General features: G+C 44.1%; 2 protein-coding genes across 2 annotated transcripts in view; one reads left to right on the top strand and one right to left on the bottom strand.

Annotated features, from left to right (window-relative positions):
- WDR41 (WD repeat domain 41) overlaps positions 1 to 8033 on the top strand; it is a 46220-nt gene extending 38187 nt beyond the window's left edge. Inside the window, exon 13 of the mRNA XM_029941219.1 lies at positions 2462 to 8033. Within this exon, the coding sequence (XP_029797079.1) occupies positions 2462 to 2614 (153 nt within the window). The 3' untranslated portion in view covers positions 2615 to 8033. The remainder of the gene's footprint in view (positions 1 to 2461) is intronic.
- PDE8B (phosphodiesterase 8B) overlaps positions 5246 to 23341 on the bottom strand; it is a gene marked incomplete at its 5' end in the record, with an annotated part of 232393 nt that continues 214297 nt past the window's right edge. Inside the window, 8 exons of the mRNA XM_029941217.1 lie at positions 5246 to 6896; positions 7416 to 7545; positions 9475 to 9642; positions 13000 to 13120; positions 14545 to 14762; positions 20087 to 20285; positions 21153 to 21288; positions 21715 to 21760. Coding sequence (XP_029797077.1) covers positions 6787 to 6896; positions 7416 to 7545; positions 9475 to 9642; positions 13000 to 13120; positions 14545 to 14762; positions 20087 to 20285; positions 21153 to 21288; positions 21715 to 21760 — 1128 coding nt within the window. The remainder of the gene's footprint in view (positions 6897 to 7415; positions 7546 to 9474; positions 9643 to 12999; positions 13121 to 14544; positions 14763 to 20086; positions 20286 to 21152; positions 21289 to 21714; positions 21761 to 23341) is intronic.

Genomic DNA, 23341 nt, shown 5'->3' with positions numbered 1-23341 from the left:
GTCGTAGTCTTCAGGGGCGGGCAAGAGTACAGGGAGCTTGGAGTCCATGGAACCGCCTTGGTCTCCACTGTCCAAGGCTGGACACGCCCCCATTTCCCGTGGCTGCAGGGGGCTTGTGCAAACACACCAACAGGTGGGCGGTGCCCCGGTCCCTCACTGGCCCTAACCCCTACCCGCCTGTCTTCTGGCTTGTTGTGTCCCCGTGACTCTTATGTGCCATTCGCAAGGTTGGGGACTGGAGACCCTGGACAAACCCCACGCCCGTGTCAGGAGATACATGAAGGTGTCTCCATTTCTGGCAACCAGTGCGGGGACGATTTTGTGTGTGTGTGTGTGTTCCCCCACATTTCATACGTTGAAATCCGACATCATAGGAAGGTGATGTCTTAGGAGGTGGGCCTTTGGGACTGCTTACGTCCTGAGGGCGGCGCTCTCCTGAATGGGGTCAGTGCCCTGGAGGCGGCTGCAGGGATCCGGGGCCCCTCCACCTTGTGAGGACGCACAGGTCAGCACTCCAAGGACAGCCCTCACCCCACCATGCTGACACCTTGGTCTGCAACATCCAGTCTCCAAGATTGTGAAAAATAAATTTTTTGTGTATAAGCTAAAAAAAGAAAAACAGTGGTAGAGGGTGCTTGGATAGTTGGGGTTATTATATATGAAGAGTTAAAGTCTTACAGAATTGAATTCCAGGAGTCTTTCTCAAATTCAAGAATAGAGTGCTGCTTAGCTTCTGAAGACCCAGGGTCTTGGTTATCACTATGCATACCTGAAAATATTAGTGGTAAACAGTTCCAGCTTGGGGAAATTCAAATACATGAATGCTTTACTATATGCACCATTGCCTATAATGAAAGAAATATAAGATCAGTGGAGATAAAGAGATGATTGGAACTGATAACAGTATAAGCAGAGCCCTGAAGATTGAATTGCTTAGAATTGTTTTTCCCTGTTTCATTGCCAGGGAGGAAGAAACTACTTTTCATTTGAAAGTGCACTTATGCTTAGCATTCGTTTCTCCTATTTTAGGCAGTATACTGGACACTGGAGTTGACAAAGAAACATAAACCATAATCCTTACCCTCCTGGTTCTCCTACTTGAGTAGAGAGGAAGGATATGGATCTAGTAAGCTTTTGGGATACACCCAGATGATTGTAGACAGTGAGTACTCAGGAATGAGGAGAAAAGAGTTAGTGGAAGACAGATAACGGACTAGACCTGTACCTGGAAGGCTGCGGGGGATTAACATAGATGGCCTTGGACTCTCAGTTCCCTGATGTTGGGTAGCCTGTCTTTGTTTATCTTTGGTTTCCTCAAACAGGTAGGCCAGTTGTCTTCATTTTGTTCTCCTTTTTAACTTTGCTTATTAGGTGGTTATAGTGTAGTTGGGGAGTGAGGACGGAATGTACATGCTAGGTTGGAACAGTGGTTTCCTGTGAATAGTTAAGCCTGAGAAAGTAGGACATTATGAATGTCCTTGTATGTAAGGCTGGAGAATTTAGACTTAATTTTTAAAAGAGTAGGTACCCATGAAAGGTTTTTAAATGGTGGGGGAAACCTTGAAAGTGGCATATTTGCTGTAATGTGGACCTGAGGAATTTTCCTGAAAGTGGTGACCCTGAGTCATTTTTTTTTTTAAATTTTGGCTCTCTTTTAGGTGCTACCTCCTGAATTTCCCCATTTCTAATATATTTTTATCCTTACTCTCTAGCTTTCTAAATTCTGTCTCTTCCATCTTCTATAGTATTTGCTTCCAAAATTGCACCTCTCAGCTGAAGCTATGAAAACTCTCACCCTCTTGTTCTTTAATTTTCTATTTCTGTCCTTTACTTCACTTTTGCCTTTGAGGAGCTCTGCTCTGTTCTACTTCGGTGTTCATCATGCTGCTTTCTCACCAACACTCAATATTTTTATTCTTACCTTCCAGCCTTCACTCTGCATGACCTTCCCTTTACTTGGGAGGTTTGATGTTTTTGAAGCTTTGACAATTTGTGGCTACTGGTCTCTGTTCCCTTTGTCTCTGGCAAATCATAGTGTGAACTACATTTTTTAGTGCCTGATTACGTAGTTTATGATTTAGTTTTTTCAGCTGAACTAGAACCTTCTTCATGGTAGTGCCATCTGTATGCTGGGTTCCCTAAGGGAGTGCTTACGGCCTGAATAGAGCGCTTGAAGCCAGTGTTCATCTTAAAGAATTTGGAATTCAGACATTTTACTGGTAGCCATTTGTGCATAAATAATGAGGCAAGTATAAATGATGAGGCAGTTCTGGATGGACTTGTGACATAAAGCCAATACTTGAAGAATTGGATTATGGTAAAATACAAGGTGTTAGACTATTAAACAATTTCTCATTAAAAATGATGAGTTTTAGATCCAAAATAATCTCCAAGGTACATATTTTATGAGCCATGTTAGTCTAGTATTAGCCTTACCTCTTCTCTTTAAATTTCTTTACAGATGTTTCTGTACTTTGAAGATCACGGACTAGTGACGTGCTCTGCTGATCATCTCATTATTTTGTGGAAAAACGGAGAAAGAGAATCTGGATTGCGCAGTTTAAAATTATTTCAAAAATTAGAGGAGAATGGTGACTTATATCTCCCTGTCTAGTTGGAGGAATTTGGAACACTTGTGCATGAACCTTGAGCATCAAATATAGGGTAACACTCAGATTTGTGTTGTATTATTTTTTAGAAATCTCCATACCCAGTGTGGGGCCTGAACTCAGAACCCGGAGATCACGAGTCGTGTGCCCCTATAATGTATTGCTTTTTCTTGTGTATTCTATTTGAGGTTTTAGGGGGTTTTTTTTGGTGGTGGGCTTGCTATCTAGTTGCTTCTCAAGTATTAGTACATTCACCAAAGAATATACTGCAAGTTTTTTAACTTTTCACGTAGCAATAACCTGAAACCACTAAAGAAGTGAGTCTAATTTCAGCAGTGAATTTTCAGAAAATATTCAAGTCAGAGCACAAATATTAGTTGCTACAGAACTAAATGATACCACAGCATCCATATAGAAAAATTTTACTTAGGCTTAAAAAAATTCTATGCCAGAAATTGTAGGAGCTTATGTTTAACAAGAAAAGTCCTCAGAACTCTCACTCCCTTCATCTGGTATAGTGTTGTTGCTTCTACATTCTTACGACCAAAAATTTAATATTTTTTAGATCTTTGTGCATTTTGAAATACCTGCCTTAGTTGTCGAAATGAATATTGTAACTAATGAAAACCCTCGGCAGAACAGGTGGGATGTAGCACATCTTGAATTTAAACCTTGAAATCTCCAGAAAACTGTTTGAAGACTGCACTTTGTGCTGCTATTGAAGTGGGGAGTCCTGGGCTGGAGCGTCTTCATTTGAACCTATACCCTGTGAGGAGGAGGAAACAGAACTGCAACATTGTGGCATTCATGAGAAGTTTCTTATTCTTTGGATTTCCTAAGGGCCTGTTAACTTCAGAATCTGTGTGATAAATATATCTTTTCCCCTACAAATTCCCAGGTCTTTAGAGCACACTTTGTTGGTGGTGCCAAATAATTAATTTAAGCCCTTGTTGTTTTAGTGTAGCTTCTACAATTCCTGTAAACTCAGATCAGCAGCAGTCTTACCAAGACGTATCCCCCTGCTGTGTGAACTGGCCGAACAGCTGTTAGCTAGCCCGCACGTGCCCCGCACCTCCGCCAGAGACGACAGCCCGGTCAGTAACGACTTCTGTCCCAGGCCGTCCGCCTCAGAGAGGAAATGCTTGAGAAGGCCTTCCCTGGTGTAATTACTTGCAGTGACCACTCAGATTTAATCATCTTCCTCCCCGCACTGGCCTTAAAACAGGGTACTAAAGAATAAAAAGAAAAGTGAGTGACCCTTCCTTTTTGCTGACTCTCCTCAGCGGAATCATTATAAACTGTTGTTTTTATCAGTTTTACCTTTGAATGTTGCTTCCCCAACCATCCACAGACGGCAAGAACTCAAGTCATCTATGCCAGACCGATGCCCTCATGTTAGGAATGAGGAAAAGGAGACCCACTCAGGTAAGGCCTTGCCATTAGCCCTCCTTCCAGTATCGTCATTGAGTGGCTTTAAAAGCAGAAATCTAAGAGGACTGGAATAAGAGAGATCCGTTTACAGGACTACCACTTAGGTAAAGCCAAGTGACACGACTACTTTTAATTCACAATGAAAATAGCTTTATGGAAAAAGATATTAATTTGCATTATCTCAATTAAAGATTTGAATAGGAAAATTTGTCATGGTGGCATATTTGAGGAGTCACAGCCAACTTTCTAATTTTTCATCCTAAAACTGGAGCATGTGTAAACCCGGCAGACATGCATTCTAGTCTTAACACGTTGTTGATCACTTAAGGGAATCAAGTAAGTCCACCTAACTAGCGAGCTTTTTCTTTTGGAGTTCTACATGAGGTTTTGAGTTTCTCAGGTTATTTTCTTGAGTTGTAGAAGACCTCTTTAGTGAATTATACAGGGAATTCATAGAATTGCCATAGAGTGAAGGAAACCTTCAACTCAGAAAGACAGGAGGTCAGAGTAGGTAGGGCCCCAGACTGCTGCTAAAAAGTGGAACTGTTAACAGTTCTGTACTGTGCCTTATTACCACATGGTCTGGCTGTAGTCACATCATACAAGCAAGAGCCTCAATTTCTGGGGAATTGTATTATTCCTTTCTCAGCTTGAGGCTTGTCCTTTGCCCCCAAGACTAACCAGTTCTGATTGGGACAGCATGCGAATTTTATAAAATAAAATTGGAAGTAAAGAATGACTTTATGATTAGTTAAGGAGTGGTACTAAGGGACTTCAAATCAATATGGCTCCCTTCCATCCAGAATGTTTCAATACTAGAGTATAAAGTATACTAAAGACTGAATTCACTACCTGGGGGAATGCCATAGTTAGTTAGCAATTCAGAAGATTGCACCACAATAGATTACACTGATAAAGAGCATAGCTGTGTTAAAGCTCTGGTACCTGGTCGTTTTAGAGGACTGAGTAGTTATGACATTACTTTAACACTATACGGTGCCAGCTGTAACATTCATATAGAAAATGTCAGACATCTGATAAATGTTACTGACCAAATGGAAGTGAGAGCAACGTGTTGAGGAAAACACTGTCCTTGCCTCAAGCAAGCCTCTGAAGCCTAGGCCAGTTCCAATGGGATTTTGACCTCCTAAACTTAATGCGTCTGAAAATAAAGTGTGTGATTCATGAAATAAAGGACACTCAAGTGAAATTTTGAAGTAAAAGTTTAGGCCAAAGACATGAAATAAAAACAGCTGTTAGGGATGAAAAATGGCTGTAAGAATTTAGTTACAAGTACTTCACAAAAACATTTTCATCACATTTACTTAATGCAGCATTACAACACAAAGCGGGCTGCTGTCCGGACCAAGCACATTCGCTTATCATCTAACAAAAATAATTTAGATATATTTCTTTGCAGAGAATTGTCATAGAGGCTTTCATTTTTTGGTACAAAACATAGAAAAAAACATTGGCACATTATGTAGTGATGTCATTTTCTTCCCATGTTCGAGTTTCCAGTGCTCTGCATTCCAATTTGGTCTGTTTATACGTCTTAAAAATGCAGCATGGAGGACAGAGGATTTGAAAGGAAAATGGAACTATTTTGTTTATGGAGTTTCTGCTATTTACAATACACAGAGAAGGGGTGGTTGGTGAAAGAGAAAGGAAAATCTCAAGTCTGACTATGGCGATCACAGAAAGTTTTCAAAAGAGCTGTAGAAAAATATGCACTTGTGCTTTCGAAGCTTTTAGCAGACAGTTAATAGCTTAAAATAGTATTTACTGCTTCCTGATATATTTACACATCTTGCAGTCTTTTACATCATGAAAGCAAAATGGCAAGGTCTCAAATGTAGATTAAAAACATCTAAACTTCCCGTCCCTGCCCGCATAGATTATGTAGAGATGGCACACGGCATAACATACTGCATGAACTTGCACCCAGGAAATTCAGATTGCTTTAATAAAAATTTTAAACCGTAAATGTATATAAATTTTCTTTTTTTAAAAAACTTACCCAAGGGCTTTCAGGTTTAATGGCTTTTATATAATACCCCCGACACTGCCTCTGTAAACCGGAACACCCGGAAGCTCATGGATTCCCCCCCCCAGGTAAGGTGTGTCAGTCAGTCCCTTCCTTCCCCGCCGTAGATGGCTTGCTGTTAGGAGAGAGGGCTGCCGGGCTGCCCCTTCCAGGCCAGAGAAGGCGCTCACCTGGCCCAGGCTGTGCTCTCCCTGGGTGTCACACGCTTGATCAAAAGAAGTGCTTAGCCCCAGAGGCCGTGAAGCACACTAGTTTATCAATAATTTGGTCCTAGTTGTTTTGCTCATTTCATAAGTACTTTTTTTCCTTAGGCGTCTTTATGAATCCTCCAGACTGGTGCTCTGAAAGCAAACCGTGATGGTGACTTTTATGGGGAGAGACGAGCTGCACACTAGGTAAGCTGTGTCAGCCAGGGAGATGGGCTCACAGGCAGCGGACGTTTGCTGCTTGTATCCTGCTAGTTACAGTAAGTGAGCTCCATGGTTTGATGAGGACACTAAGTGTTCGAAAGAAAATACACTTTTCTTAACAGAACATACCTTTCTAAAAATGCAGTTTGATTCAAAGTCAAATATTAAACACTAGCCCCTTAACCCACGCCTGTCCTTTTCAGCGTAAAGGAAAGCCTCTTTTATTTACACACCACTGTGATCCACAGTGCCCTTCGCAGATCAAGAGGTCACCTTCTCTCTCCGGGGTTTAGCTGTCAGAGGGAAGCCTCAGACTTTTGCACTTGAGGTCATCTAATGTCTTCCAGTGCTTGTAGTTAGCAGCCAAATGTTGCATCAGAGCCGGCAGGTGGGCAAAGGCTGCAAGGACATCAAAAGAATCACAAGTTAGATGCCAGGAACACTTACAAGGCCGGCGCTCTGTGAGACAGATGGAGGCTGGGTCTCGGAAGAGAGGTGCCCGGGTCAGGCCTTAGGCGCCGCGAACATACAAGCACCAGAAGGGGAAGCTGTTCACCAGTAGTTTCTGAAACACAAACGGGTCCCCTTAGTTTACAAAATGTATCAGGTCCATTCTGAATCAGATTCTTGTGGTGGTCTTTCTGGAGTTTCCTCCGATGATACAGTAAAATCGCTATAAGCTTTGGAAACCTATGCGTTCAAGAAGTGAAGACTTGTGGGTCCAGTTATCAAACATCCGTTGAGTTTTCTGGACTCCGAGGTTCTCTGTAAGGTGCTGGGGACGCACGAAGCGTGCATGCACGCCCTCACACCTGGCGACCAACAGTGCACATCGGCGTTTGGGCCCAGCCTGTGTACTGAGAGGTCATCGCAGGAAGTAGAACAGAATCCCCGGCGGGGGTAAAACACGGGTCTTACCGTCCCACGCATCAAACATGTCTGTCACGAAGTAGTCAATGAAGGAGATCTGGGACTTGGGGATGCTGCAGGTGCTCCGGTCAAACACGGGCATCACCACCGGCAGCCCCTGCCTCTTCTCTTCATCGGTCTGCAAGACACAAGGACACACCCAGCGCTGGGGCGCGGGCACTGGCACGGTAGCCTCTAGCTTCTCAGAATAACTCTGGAAAGGGGTCACCGTCCGAGCCTATGAAGAAACAGGCTCCGCAAGGGCTGGAGGCTTATAGAAGTCAACCCCCTTTGAGCCGTGTGACTGAATTCGGGTCTTCTGAGTCTGAAGTCTCCTGTATCACAGCCCTGCCTGAAGCATTGATCCCCGGGTTCTTAACCCCATTTCCAAAGTGGTACCAGTAATACTAATACTAAATACCCTAACTGACGTTACACTGAGTGTAATGGGTAAAACTGTGCCTTAGCACAAGCTAAGCAGTATGAATTACTAATCTTGAGGTTTTAACCTGAGTATATATCCTCTTAAAATTCTATGTTTGACAAAATGGAAACGTCACGTGAAGTCCTCGTACTGCATACCAAAGTATCAATGGTTGTCTTGAGGAAAAGCATTTACGCAACTGAGCTGACCGAGCCTTTTTTCTTTTTTCATGGAACACAGTTTTCACTTGAAAGAATGACAAGCTTTGTTCAGATTTGGGTGTTGATCATGCAGCTCTTTCAGGGAGCATGTAAATCTGAGTAATTTACACATTTGAGTGTGTAATGTGCGGGTGTAAAGACCAAAATGTTCTAAGCTGAATATTAAGATCTACATTTTCTGATGGTGTGTTGACTAAGAAGCCAGATGATCAAAGGCCTCATTTCTAATGTCTGATTTTTCGGTCACAATGCTCGTAAATGTCAGTACATTCCTTTTTGGGATAAAGGACACCTACACGGGGAGCTTCCATTAAAGAACTTAGAAGTGCTTCTTTGCCACTCCCCAATCACATACTTAGGGAATATTCGGTCTTCGCTGGATCCTGGGAAGCCCACTAATGGCCTCCAGCCAGCTTTGGGCTCAGCTTGCTCCTTTCAGACTAATTGATGAGCTACCTTAAAATAGCCACTGTTCCTTAAGGAGTAATTTGGGACTTTTAACCCCTGTTTCTTGCAAGCTGAACTGCCTGTCCTACTTTTCTTCAATGCAGGGGCTCTTCCCAGCCTTGAAAGCTGCCGTTAACTTACTGGGCACTTGGCTAATAATCATTCCCTCGGGCAGCACTTCTAGACATTATCCTGCCTTAGTGGTATATCCCAGCCGTACAGCCCCCGCCCCGAAACGCATTACTTGTAGCTCTGTGTGCGTTTCCCTTTCTGTGACACACACACCTCAGTCCTCAGACCCTCTTCTTTGGAAGTAGGCCTGTATTTCGAATGGCATCTTGTGGTTTACTAATTTTCTGGATTTCCAACTCCCCTTCACACTGGCAAAGTGAACTACATATTGCTGCTCTTTTTAAATAGAAATTCTATTTTTCTTCCTAATTTTGTACAAGATTTGTTTCTCTCTCAGAAAGTCCTTTCCTACTTCCATAATTATAAATCTTTTCAAAACCGAAACACAACTCTGTAACCATTTTCCCAAAGCTTTTTTTTTTTTTTTTACATCTAGAAAACAAACTTTCTGAACTCTAAGAGCACCGAGCACCTCCCCTACTGTATTCTGAGCTGTGCCCGGGCGGGAGTGTGTCTTCCCATCTGTATCCCCACATGCTCAGTGGAGAGAATAATCTAGTAAACGTGCACAATAGCCCAGTTTGGAAGGAAGTTCGAGATCTAACAATTTGATGAAAAGATCCTTCAAAGGCTCAATTTACCCCTTTCCCCCAGAATGACTGGTTACTACCCAGCCACATCAGGCATCCTGAGGGCACCAGAAGTCTACTACGGGCCGGGGTGAGCCGTTTACTATCAGGGAGGATTCACTTACTGCTCGTTACTCAACTAGAAAATCTCCAGCGCTGCATGAGCCAGAGCTCTTTCTAGAACAGCAGTGGAGCTCCCTCGAGAGGCAGTGTACCTGTGCAAAATACTCCTCGGAGATCCTCCCCGCCCACTCGATGCACAGGTCCAGGGGGCGGCATGGGTTGGCAACATCAGCACACTTAATCATCATACGCTTGATCAGGATTTGGTTTTCAGGAAAGTTCTTCCCGGCAGGGTTGCATTCACAGTCACTGCCCTCAGTCTGGAGAACAGATGGTTAGACCATGGTTAAGAAGACAGTGAGATCGCAATGACCATACAGTCGGGGGTTATCACCCGGGCACCTCTGGCCATGACTGGGACTCAAGTTTTCCCATCCTTAATTCCATATTCCATACATCTACTCTTGTACAAAAACCTCCATCAATACAAAACCAGACTTTATATTATTTTTTATTTTTGAGAGAGGCAGAGCGTGAGTAAGGGGGGGAGGAGAGAAGCGAGGGTCATGGAATCCGAAGCGACTCCAGGTCAATGGTGTCAGCACAGAGCCTGATGTGGGACTTGAACTCACAAACCACGAGATCCTGTCCTGAGCCAAGGTTGGATGCTTAACCGACTGAGCCACCCAGATGCCCCAAAAACCAGAGTTTGAAACACCACAGTCCCTATCACCACTCATCCACGCCCTCGCTTCCATTCTCTTCCCAAAGGGAACTGCCACAAACAGGGTTCTGTTTCATATTTAGTAGTTTAGTACATAGTTTTAAAGGTAAGCTTTTCTCCCCATTTTTATCAGGATGTGTGTAAAAGCAACCTTCAGGTTTAAAAAAATATATTAAAGGGCACCTGGGTGGCTCAGTGAGTTAAGCATCTGACTTCGGCTCAGGTCATGATCTCACAGTTTGTGGGTTCGAGCCCCACGTCGGGCTCTGTGCTGACCGCTAGCTCAGAGCCTGGAGTCTGTCTTCGGATTCTGTCTCTCTCTCTGACCCTCCCCTGCTCACGCTTTCTGTCTCAAAAATAAAAAACATTTAAAAAATATACTAAAGATGGGAAATAACACACATGTGACCCTTCAATCGTTTCCTCATTTACTTCTACTTCTTATGCTGCCACTCCTGTCCCACCCCTTTCCACTCTGTTTCTCTCTCTCAAGGCATCTGTCCACTCAGGTTTTCCTGGCTGCTATTCTGAGTATAGGGAGTCGTAAGCCATAGAGATTTTGGGGGGTATGAGGAGAAGAAAGTGTACCAGGGCAGGACTGGGTGGGTTTAGTCCTGTTTCAAAAGACTGATCGTACATGAAAAGATGCTCCACATGACTCATCATACAGGAAATGCAAATCAAAACCACAATGAGATACCACCTCACACCTGTCAGAATGGTTAACGTCAACCACACAAGAAACAAGTGTTGAGAATGCAGAGAAAAGGGAACCCTCTTGCACAGTTGATGGGAATGCAAACTGGTGTAGCCACTGGGGTTCTGGTATGGAGGTTTCTCTGAAATTTAAAAATAGAACTACCCTATGATTCAGCAGCTGCACTATTAGGTATTTACCCAAAGGACACAAAAATACAGATTCAAAGGGGCACACGCACCCCGACGTTTACGGCGTTACTACCAACAATAGCCAAACTCTGGAGAGAGCTCCCATGTCCACTGATAAAGCGTGCATGCAAGCACACACACACAACCTATACACAGGCAATGGACTATTACTCAGCCAACAAAAGGAATGAAATCTTGTCAATATGCAATGACATGTGTGGAGCTAGAATATGATGCTAAGCAAAATCAGCCAGAAAAAGATACAATATCATATTTCACTCATATGGAATTTAGGAAACAAAGCAGATAAACATATGGGGGGGGAAGAGAGGAAAACAAGCCATTAGAAGGAGAGAGGTGGGGTGTAGATGGGATTAGACGGGCTATGGGTTTCATTAAGGAGGGCGCTTGTGATGATGAGCATTGCGTGTTTTATGTAAATGATGAACCACTGATTTCTATACCCGAAACCAATATTTCACTGTCTGTTAACTAAGTAGAATTTAAATAAAAAATTGGAAAAAAAAAAAAAAAAAAAAAGGTTGGTTGTATAGTAGTGTGTCCCGAGGTAAAGGTACTCGGTCCTGAACCGAGTGCCCAGATCTAGGAGCAGGCTTCCATAAATGCAGTAATAGGCCAATTATACAAAACTTGGAAGATTGCTGTTCTCTGCTTTCAAAGATATCACCACATTGTGTGAAAACTTAGAGCTCCAGACCTCTGCCAAGGTGAAAGACAGCAGAACATTTAAGAGTTGTTTCAAGATCAGACCTATTTATTAAACCATCAGTGGATTTCTCAAGGTAGTTGTTTTGATTACTTATTACTGGGAAGTTACTGCTTACCCCAGGTAACGTGTAAAATAATAAACCTCAACAGAGTGGGGGGCTTGTTTTGATGGGTGACTTTCCTCAACTCTAACTTCTGTGATTCCATATAAGTTTTCCCTCCTGAATCCCTAGATCCTTACCCCATAAGTCCTCTGTGGAATCTCTGGAGGATGAAGTAGAACAGGTGGGTAGACGCTGTTCCTGCGTCCAGGCTGGGCAGGTGGTGGGTCCTACACACAGTCTCCTTACTGGTCAGGTGACTTTTAAGACAACCATTCATCATCCATCAACATATGCAATCTCCTCTCAACAGAATGAGCAAAAAGCTCTTCTAACTTCTCAGGGCTGTGAACAGCTTCATGGTCTTAGAGGTCCACTGATCTCATTTTACACAACTGTGATGTGAACGTGCTGTGTGTGTTTCTAAAACTCAAGTTTAGGAGCCCTAAACTAAGTTATGTGAGTCAATTTTAAAAAGAAGAACACTTCTGCTTTTGTTTTCACCTAGCACTATTGGACTGTATATAATCTTTAAGTACTGATATGCTTTGAATGCAAATCAGCAGGAATATAGTTCTTTAAAACATCCACGTTTTCTTCTAATACTAAAGTTCAGCTATTTTTTATTTTCATTAAGTTTTTAATTTTAATTCCAGTATAGTTAACATAGAGTGTTATATTAGTTTCGAGTGTAGAGTATAGTGATTCAGCAACTGTGTACACTGCTCAGTGCTCAGCATGGTGAGTGTCCTCTTTTACCCCATCACCTATTTCACCCATTCCCCCCCCCCCCCCCCCCCCCCCCCCCCCCCCCCCCCCCCCCCCCCCCCCCCGCCTCCGTCACCACCAGTTTGATCTCGCTAGTTGAGAGTCTGTTTCTTGGCTTGTCTCTCTCTTCTCTAAAACATCCACTTTTGAGGTCTCCAACAGCACAGAACTAGAAAGGGCTTCGGATGCCCTCAAGTACCACCATCTATCCAGGCCCGCGGTCTGCAGTTCTTGTCTTACTCTTGGGCCTTCCTCCTCCTCCTGTCACCACTGGCTTTATCTCAGGACCTTTCTTTCTCAGGAGCGCAGAGTTACTGTGGACACTGGCCAGTGTTTTCAGCCCTTCTTTACCATCTCCAAGCAAATAACCCTTTTGTGTTCAAGATGAAGAGAAAGTGCGCTGAGGCCAGTGCCGGCCCTAAGGGAAATAATACTCTGATGTGTCTTATTATAGGGGAAATGCTTACCTCAGCCGCCAGGGGCTTATTGATGCTGTTCACAAATTTGTTCACATGTTCAAAGTGTTTTGTCATCTCTGTTGCTAAAACCATGTCAATAATAGCCTGGCGCAGCGTTCGATAATGGTTCCTAAAATAACCGGAAGATAAAGGGCCTTGTTCACAACATGTCCAGAATTAGAACTGTTCTGCTGCCATTTCACCAAACTCCCCACCACACAGGAGGAAGCTGGGGGCGCAGAGGAAAGAAATGAGTGCAGATCATAAAAAACCTTTACGTGCCCATCTTTCCATTATGCCACGACTGGTTGACATCATTCCATTTTCCCCAGTGAGGCTGACTCTTCTTTATGTGGGGTGTGTGTGGGCAGTGACTGTCACGTAGTAGGCACTTCCTTTACAAAGTGGCTTCCTTCTACCTTCCCTTGTAACATCCAAATAGCGAGGTGGAAGGAAAGGGCACGTTCCTTCCCTACAGAAGCGCACAGCGCCCTGAGGAGCCGTCCCACTGCATTCAGTGCAGACACACTGATCTGTGTTACAGGGAACTGTCCTCATTTCTTTAGATGACGGTAGTGGAATAATGTTTTCCCATTAATAAATAATTCTCTAAATTACCAGTTATAAGGCAACAAATGGAGCAACAAACCTGCCAAAACATTACCCTTCAGTTCCTATCATCTTTTTCTAACTTTGAGGAGCCAGAATGGGGACCTGAATAAAATTGGCTCTTGGATAATATTCTTTTAGTCATAGTTTTAAAAAACAATCCTTGATACGGATGAAGCTTAAGTTGAAGGTAGAATAACTGGTTCCTATGTGTTCTCAGATTTCTGGGAAATCAGTGTGATAGCTTCATGTTGACAAGTGTTTCCTGAGGCGCAGGGAAGCCCGGGCTCTGTGTACCCTGCCCTGCCCCAAAGTCTGCTCTCCAGCCTCGCTGCTGCCGGGTGGCAGACAGCCACGGCCTGGCTGCGGGGCCATGGGAGCAACAGGAACCGCGCCCCTCTGTTCGCAGCGGCCACCTCTCACCGGATGGGAGCACCACACTCCCATTCATCTGATGGGATGTGGATGGGGGAGAGCACCCAGCCCTCTGGGCTCTGAGGACTCTGCTGGGACCTGCAGATCAACGCCGTCTCTTCATGAGTTAGGATTTTAAGTGGCAAAAATTGAACTGGGGAAAGCCAGGGGAGGATGTCATTTCCTGGAGTTACAACAAAAAGCAGGATGTCCCCGTGGGAAGGTAAAAACACCTGCTGTACTTAATGAGTAAGACAACCAGGATTTTAACCTTTTCGCACAATGTGTAAAACATGTTCATGAACTCACTCAAGGGGAAATCAAATTCAGAAAGACAAAAGCAGTCTGAGAAGTACAATTAAGGTTATAAGGGCAAGAGGACTATTTTACTGTCTGATGCAACGGTCCCACTATCATTATTTCTCCTTTCCCTTACCCGAAGAAAAGCTAAATACTTGGAGAAGTTTCCTAAGACCGCATTTCCCACTTCTGCTTCACAAAGCTGAGCACAGGAGCCCAAGCACAACAAACCTGTCGATGTTCTTGAAAATGTTGCATTTGCTGTCCTTGACTGTGAGCTGGAAGGCCAGGGCGGTGTGGTGACTCTCCAAGACAGCGGTGTCATTGTAGAGCACAGCCAGCTCGCTGCCTGCGTTGCACAGGAAGGAGTTGGTCCTGCCCGGGTGGTCCACATCGTGCACTGTGGCAGCAATCAATGCCGCCACCTCATCCAGCTGGTCGAGGCTCCCCTGGGGTGACGGGGGAGGCAAGGCTGAACATTATCCATGGAGTATCAGGGACCTGCACGTCTCTCAGGGGGAACTGGCCAGGAGAGGGGGGATTATCAGAATGTTCTCTCCATCTGAATGAGCCTTCTCTGACTTCCTGCAAGTTGAGAGGCTGCCTAGGATCTATCAGATCACCTGGCTGTGCTGTGGATCATCTGGAGGGAAACAGAAGTCTGAACTGTTGTATGTAACAGATACTTTATAATGGACGCCTAATTTTTCCCCCCAAATCTATTCACTCCACTCCTTTGCAGGAAGAAGCCAAACAGGTCTTTTCAAATGTCTCCCTGTGAAAGTGGCTTATGATCACAAATATTACTTATTTTATTTGCTTGCTTATACAAAGATTGAGAGAGTGGCAGTAATGGCACAAATACAACCAAACTCTTCACGCAATTAAAGAGGAGACAAGCCAAGCAGTACAAGAGAATCAAGGGCAAGAAAAAGAATTTTCCCATGAAAACTGAGGCTAACGGTGCTTTTGCAGTTAAGAACAAACTTCAGCTCTAGGCGAGCAGGTGGCAAAGGCAAAAAGGGAGACCCTCTTTCTAAAGCTCTTGTTATGTAATTTAAGAACACAAACCAGAGCATAAGGGATGCAAATGTTTTCTCAGATCATAGCTTTACAAAGAAGTTATTAAGTGGGCTACTATTATGTAAGAGATACTGGACTTCATAAATTCATTCAGTAATCATTTCTTACATACTTACTGGGTTCCAGCTCTGACTCAGAATGTTGGCACTACAATGAACTACACTGGCATGGTCTGTGCACTAGTAGAATTAATAATTTATTGGGGCAGGCACAAACCACACACACACACACACACACACACACACACAAATAAAAGTGAGAGAAACAAAAGTGAAAATAAACTATTGGGACTTCATCAAAATAAAAAGCTTCTATACAGCAAAGGAAGCAATCAGCAAAACTAAAAGGTTCTCTGACAGACTAGGAGAAGATATTTACAAAGGACGTATCAGATAAAAGGTTAGGTTAGTATCCAATATCTATAAAGAACTTATCAAACTCAACACCCAAAAAACAAATAATCCAGTGAAGAAATGAGCAAAAGACATGAATAGCTACTTCTCCAAAGAAGACATCCAATTGGCCAACTGCACATGAAAAATGCTCACCATCACTCATCATCAGGGAATACAAATCAAAAGCACAATGAGCTACCACCTCACACCTGTCAGAATGGCCCACATTAGCAACTCAGGCAACAAGAGATGCTGGCGGGGATGCAGAGAAAGAGGATTACTTTTGCACTGCTGCTGGGAATGCAAACTGGTGCAGCCACTCTGGAAAACAGTATGGAGGTTCCTCAAAATTTAAAATTAAAAAATAGAACTACTTACGACCCGGTAATTGCACTACAAGGTGTGCAAGGGATATAGGTGTGCTGTTTCAAAGGGGCACAGGCACCCCAATGTTTATAGCAGCACTATCAACAGTAGCCAAAGTATGGAAAGAGCCCAAATGTCCATTAATGGATGAATGGATAAAGAAGATGTGGTGTGTGTATATGTATGTGTATATATATCTATATATATATATACAGATAGATAGATATACATAGACATAATGGAGTATTACTTGGCAGTCAGAAAGAATGAAATCTTGCCATTTTCAACTATGTAGATGGAACTAGAGGGTATCATGCTAAGCGAAATTAGAGAAAGACAAGTATCATATGACTTCACTCATATGAGGACTTTAAGATACAACAGATGAACATAAGGGAACAGAAGCAAAAATAATATAAAAACGGGGAGGGGGACAAAACATAAGAGACTCTTAAATATGGAGAACAAACAGGGTTACTAGAGGGGTTATGGGAGGGGGGATGGACTAACTGGATAAGGTGTATTAAGGAGTCTACTCCTGAAATCACTGTGCAACTATATGCTAACTTGGATGTAAATTTAAAAAATAGATTAAAAAAATTCTTTAAAAATGCAAACAAAACATTAAAAAAAATAGTACCTGACTGTGATAAGCGCTAAGAAAGAAAGTACAAATGCTTGGAGAGTATAACCACAAGGTCTGGTCTAGTTTAGGGCGGTGCTGTTGGTTCACCTGTCTGTGGTGGTGGAAAGGTCTGTGCTGTGCATACAGTAACCCTGGTCACCTGAAGCTACTAGACACCTGAAATGTGGCCAATGCAACGGAAAACTGAATTTTTCTTTTTATTTAATTGTTGTTAGATGTAAATAGCCACACCTGGCTAAGAGCTACCTTGTTGGGCAACAATAAGTGGCCAACAGGTGGCAGGCAGAGATGGCTCTTCTAAAGCTTCAGCATAGAAGCCTGAAGAATAAGCAGAAATTAGCCAGGCAAAACATGACAAGAGAGACAATTCCAGGCAGAAACAGCCTATATGATGCTCCTGAGGTGAAACAAAAATGTGGTTTATTCAGGAAACTTAAAGATCATCATTGTGGCTGAAGGGTTGTAAGGGGGAAAAGTGGTCCCCAAGAAGAGGCTAGGGGGTAGGCATAAGTGTTTAGTATTACAGAGTTGTTCTCCTAGGCTGTGGGAGGAAAAACTGCTTCTCAGATCCTAATAGGTAAGGGAGCAATGAGTCTGAAGCTCAGCCCTCCAAGTCTCCTTGAAAGCTGTCCCTGCCAGAAGACAGCCATTTCCATTCCCACCCCTGACCTCCTGGAGCAGGTGGGCGGTTCCTGGCTTGGCCCCAGTCCATCAATAGGTTTCTGGGCAAGGATAGCACTTGAGGCTGTTCCCTTCAGTTCTGCTCAGAGACCGATTCTTTAATACCCAGAGCAAGCAGAAAAGCTGGCTCCACTCCGCTTCTGGTCAGGGAGGTGCAGTCAGGACCCAAAGCTGGCCTGATGCGGCTCTCCTCTGATTCTACCTATGCAGGGAGGGCCCATGGAACCCAAACTGTGGGCCTCCAGCCAGGGCTCCTGGAGTATATGCAGGGAGGGCCCATGGAACCCAAACTGTGGGCCTCCAGCCAGGGCTCCTGGAGTATATGCAGGGAGGGCCCATGGAACCCAAACTGTGGGCCTCCAGCCAGGGCTCCTGGAGTCTGTTCAACCTTGCTTGGAGCCGGGGCCAAGTCATTTGTAATTTTTTCACTAAAATAGACTCAAGTAACTGGAGCAGACACACAAGTGGCATTAGAGGAGACATGCCTTTTCTTCCAGCTTACACTGATTTAACCCTGGGGACAGTTTTGGTGGGAGGCAGGAGAAGAAGGCTGGGCCCACCCACCAGCAGACTGGAGAAGCAAGGCCCTTCCTTCTATGGGAGGGAGGGGCTGTCTGTGGAAGAAAGCTTCCTCACCAAACCCACAAGAGGAGACATTTCAGACCTTTGGAGATGCAGAGTTCTGCCTCAGATTTTCCCTTCTGTAACCAGTGGGAGGAGATCTGGATCACACTGGGGCAAACTGGCCAGAGTGGCCCCCATTTTACATCAGCCTTCCAGAGGACAACCACTTAACAACAGAGTGCTGGCTACCCTGATGGCTCCAGCTGCAGTGGTTCCCGGGAATTGGACAGAGTTGGGACAAGATAGTGTCTGTGACAAACTCAGGGGGAACGTCAGCTCCGGGCGTGGTACCTGGCTGGGGAGAGGATGTGGAACTGTGTCACAGGGATATTAAGAATTTTAGTCTGAGCATAAAGAAATCAGGGTGACAGTCGGTTACTTGGTAAAAACACATTTTCCTGACTCTCCTTGTCAGTGGCAGCAGCTCTGGCAGAAGAGGCCTCAGGAGTAAATCCTGCTCACGATGCCTCGTGGTGGACGAACCAGTGGTCTGGGGCTGCTGACTAAACCTCTGAGCTCAGGGGCCCCTTCCACCCACTTCTCCAAGGTTCCCTGCAGTTTTAAGTTTTCTGATTCTCTGGCAGGACTGTCAGCAAATGTCTTTTGAATTGTAAGTAATTCGAGTCTTAGCCTTGTTTCTATTGCTATTTGAGAAATCCGATCAGATTTTGAATATGCCAGCCGAACTCACAATCTAAAGAGAAATTCTTAGGGGAGGGAGAGCATGGGAGATGATCAAGTGACCAAGAGTTCCCTGACCTGTCGAGCATTTAATGTGTATTTTTCTAGAGTCGTTCTGCTGAAGGGAGGGTCATGTCTAACTCAAGACTGCAGTGGCTGTAATCCCTCTGGGGCTTGGCATTAATGCTTTACGTCCTGCCCTCAAATAGGCGGTGCACAGGCTCCGCTGTCTAGGGTTTGGCGCAGTGTAAAACGGAGGAACGTGGGATCTGGAAGGGCCTTAGCTCCTCAAAGGCTCTATGCCAACATAGCCTGAGGTCATCTTTTTGAAAAGCAGGTGATAAAAATCTTCAAAAGCATCATTCTTGGACCACATTCTTTACTTTGTTGATGATAAAAGTGAATACCAACATCAGCTTTTGGCAAAATTGAGAAAGAAACCTCCTCTTTCCCCGTTTTGGTACCATTTTTGCTCCTGCTGCCTGTCCCGCTACCACTCTTCTAAGTTGCCAGGGTCTTAAAACTAAGGAAATGATCCAATGTCAGGCTGCTGCAGATTGAGGGGAATTTCAGTGCCTGTAGCGCACTTCTCCCGGGAGCATCTACATGCTAAGCTTCAGTTTTAATTGTAGCAAAGGGTTTATAAGCTTCACTGCAAGTGATGGTAGTTGGGAAGGAAAGGAGATGGAGATCTCTTGCCAGCGGTACAGGGGGTGCGTAAGGGCCGTCCTATAAATCAGGACCTGTACATAATGGTATAGGTGCTTCTAAGTAAGATTAAGGGACGTGGAATTCCTTCAGAATGATTGTGCAAGTCATTAAAGTAGGATATACACATTCACACCTACACAAAACACATACATACATACTTATGTATATTAGTAGAATGCTGAATGGCTCATTACTGTCTGGATTATAATATAACAAAAGCCAAATTGTGATCCTAAAATGTAATCTCTAAACCTAGTAACCATTTGCTGCAATAACTCAGTCCTGGCCTCTAATCCAGTATCACACCCGGCTCCCCGTGAATACCTGGAGAATGGGTTCATGAGGCAGCTGGGCATGTGAGGGAGTCTCTACAGTGGCTTCAATGATCATTTTAGGCATTTGTGAGAGGGGAGAGCTGGGGGAGAAGGTCATGTCTTTACAACACCAACATGACTAGTTCATTTGATAACTCAAAGAACTGTTAGATTGGTTGCAATTTGGATACATATAAATAGTTATTTGTCTTATATATTTATTTAGACTTCCAATCTAGGCAGGTAACTAGATCATGATATGGAAATTCTACCTTGACTCTTTCCTTTCCGAGGAAGAAGGCAGTGGCGTGCAGGACATCGGCGGCATGCGTGGAGTTGTGGTAAGCATTGGAGGAGTGGTAGTTGGCCTCAATCACTTGGAGCCAGGCCCGAAGCGTAGTTTCAGAACAGTGTAAAAATTCACATACTCCAAACCGGGAAAATACCTTTAAGCCCAGGTAAACCAATGGCCTGGAAAACAGGAAAACAAACCCTGATTCCTTGCGTTCACTGGCCTAGAAACTGCTTTCTTGGATGACACTGAAGAGAGGCATTTCGCTCGTGATGTTTACTTCACATGAACAAGAGCTTACAAACACCGCCTTCCTGAATTAGAAGGATACAGAGCATCTCTTTACAACTAGGAAATCCAAATGATTTCTAAAGTATCTTGAACTCAGATGGCCTTCAGTGGCTCTAGCAACCAAAAAAGGTCCCTGATAGCCCCTCTCTCTCTCTACTTCCATATTACCTCTGTACTTCCTCTGTGTCCCCTTAGGAAGTTCCTGAGCCTAAGGACAGTGGTGTCAGTCAAGTCCTATCATTTCTAACCATGTTACTTAGATTTATGGGTAAGAATCATTCACATGCTATAGACCAGCATCCCTGGAAGAAAGAGCCATCTCCTAGTATAACAAAGGAGTTTCTGAGTTTTTACTCTTCTTCCTGCCTACAGGATGGAATTAAAAGACAAATCTGTAGTGCTTTCGCACTTATTTTGTAAAAGGTGGACCTTCAACAAGTTTGGGGCCGAGAGTACTTGGGACTCTCACCCCCCTGGCACGAAGGAATGACCTGGATAAATGTGAAAAGGACACTTAGTGTGTCCCCATCCTGAGTCATCACCAGGCTAATCCCACATCTTACCCACTCTGTCTCCAGAAAGGAGCTCACTGAGGGGCCACAGTCTCTCTGTGCGACACTCCAGCAAGGCATGGAAAGCAGAACCTGTCAAGTTTCTTGTGGCAAGAACTCACGTCTCCCTCAAAGTTTACAGATGTGAAAGTCTTGAGTGTGGACATCAATCTTTCCCCACCTGTGGCCCGAGAAGTCACATACCTTTTATGTGTAACAGCTTCCAATTCAAAGATGTTGAACTCCCAACTTTCCTCATTATCAAGTAATTGAGCGATACAAGGGGGGACATCGTTGATGGTTATTGGCATCGCAAGGTGACTGTGACTCTGGTGCACATCTGAGCAAACAGACGGGGTTGGGGAGGCTGGTTAATTGTGGAATCTTGAGTGCCCCTGAGCATTTATTAGCATCTTCACGGTTGCTACTAGAAAGGAAGTCCTGAGCTTCCAAGGGTAGGGAGATACCCACTCTAGGGTTCTTCTCTTACATTATGAAACTTCAAGATCCCCCAACAAAAAATAAAAACAATTTCCATTTATCTATCTGTCTAAATGTACAGAGATTTGCATTTCTTATTCTGACTGTGCTCAGAGAGGTAATTTTAATTAGGAGACCTGGTTTCAAGTGCAGACCAGAGATGATTAATTCCAATGAGACCAACAGCAAGCCACACCAAGACCCTCCCCAAACAATAATCACAACACTGGGGAAGGCAAAGGCTGGAGACAGGTTATCAGTAACAAGTGGACAGATGACAACTTACTCTTAGTGAACACATACTCGTTCCCTGACAACCTCCGCAAGCCATCCTGGAACAGAGAAAGCTACTATTAGAAGCGTACTGTATATGCTGTTATCATTATTCTCATTTCTTCCACTGGCCAAAGAGAGTTGTATCCTGAACAACCCCATCTGGAACTCCAAGTTGAAGCTCAAAAGTAGATCATAACAGGATCAACCAGACAGAGGACACCATCCCTTCCATAGCTGTTGGCCCCAGGAGATGGAGAATGGAGAGTAAAATGGATAGGACTTCACTCAGGTTTCAAACCTGACTTCTGAGCCGCCTCCTTGCTGTCGGCATCTTGACACCACATCAGTGAAATCATGGAAGGGGTCTTGCTTTTGGATGCATGTTATTTTGAAGAGGTCCCACTTACCCTTCTAGGGACTATGTTATTCTTGTGTCTTTACATTCACAAATTGGAAAACCAAAGCCATGGGCCACATTTTGGGGATGACCTAAGGTAAAGCTTTAAAAATGGGCTAATTTTTAACTAATATCTAATTTTTTCCCAACTATTTTCTGCCTTGCAACATAAACATTACAGTTAGCCTTTAAAAGAAAAGTTTCTGGATTTGAGATCTTGGGGGTGGGGGGCAGCCTAAAGGAGTGGAGACAATCGGCCATTTACCAGGCTGTTCATGTTCTTGCATCTCCGTTTCCTTCCCTCCACATTCCACCCTTGCGCACCTAATTATTTAGATCTTTGCTTAAAAGTCATTTATAATTGCTTATTTGTCTCCTTAGAAAGTGTGTGCTAAGGTTTAAAGTATTAATGAAGGGCTCCCCTGAAGTCACACCTTGGGTCCTTAGGCCAGAGCTGAATTTTTAAAACTCTCTAAATAGGTAGGTAAAAATGGCTACAACCATCCTGCCTCTAAGGTAGGTATCACAGGCACTCCTCTCCTTTTTCTCCGCCTTTCTTTTTCCTCTTCTCTAAAACTAAATACAAGTAAGTGGAATCCTACAGTAGATCCTCAAAGGAGGACTGGAGAGGAACCACAGATGGTACGGCAACAGAGGGAAAAGGCAGAAGACTTGGGTCCAGGAACCGGAATCCTCCTCATGCGGCACTGCTACGGGTGGCCTCCTGACTGACCCTTGCCAGCCTTCTCCAAAGCTGAAGCTCACACTGCACAGGGATGGGACGACCAAGGCCAGCCAGGGACAGGAAAGAAACAGCAAGTCATTCAAATTAGAAGCTCATCAAAGACCTTTTGCAAGAACAGGAGAACTGACTAGAAAGCCAGTCAACACTCAGGATTTGTTGACAGGGCTAGACAGAAACCTTGAAAGTCAAACTCGTGGATGACTCTTGGAGTTTGTTTTTCTCCCAAGAATTCTTTGAGCTTCATCCTCTGATAAGGACTACAAATGAGTAATTTGAATTTTCTTCCTTTTCTTCACTTGCTGATAGGTGGTGATTACAGCCAAATAGATCACAGCAAAACACTAGAACACATGAGTCCTTAGAAATCAGCTACTCTTAGACTATAGATGCTGGCGACGGTGTGGAGAGACGGGCACCCTCCTACACTGCTGGTGGGAATGTAAACTGGTGCAGCCGCTCTGGAAAACAGCATGGAGGTTCCTCAAAAAACTAACA

Source organism: Suricata suricatta, chromosome 6 (genome assembly GCF_006229205.1).
Source record: "Suricata suricatta isolate VVHF042 chromosome 6, meerkat_22Aug2017_6uvM2_HiC, whole genome shotgun sequence".
In the NCBI taxonomy this organism is placed as follows: domain Eukaryota; kingdom Metazoa; phylum Chordata; class Mammalia; order Carnivora; family Herpestidae; genus Suricata; species Suricata suricatta.
The sequence above is the reverse complement of the archived record's forward strand: the minus strand, read 5'-3'. Positions and strand labels throughout refer to the sequence as shown.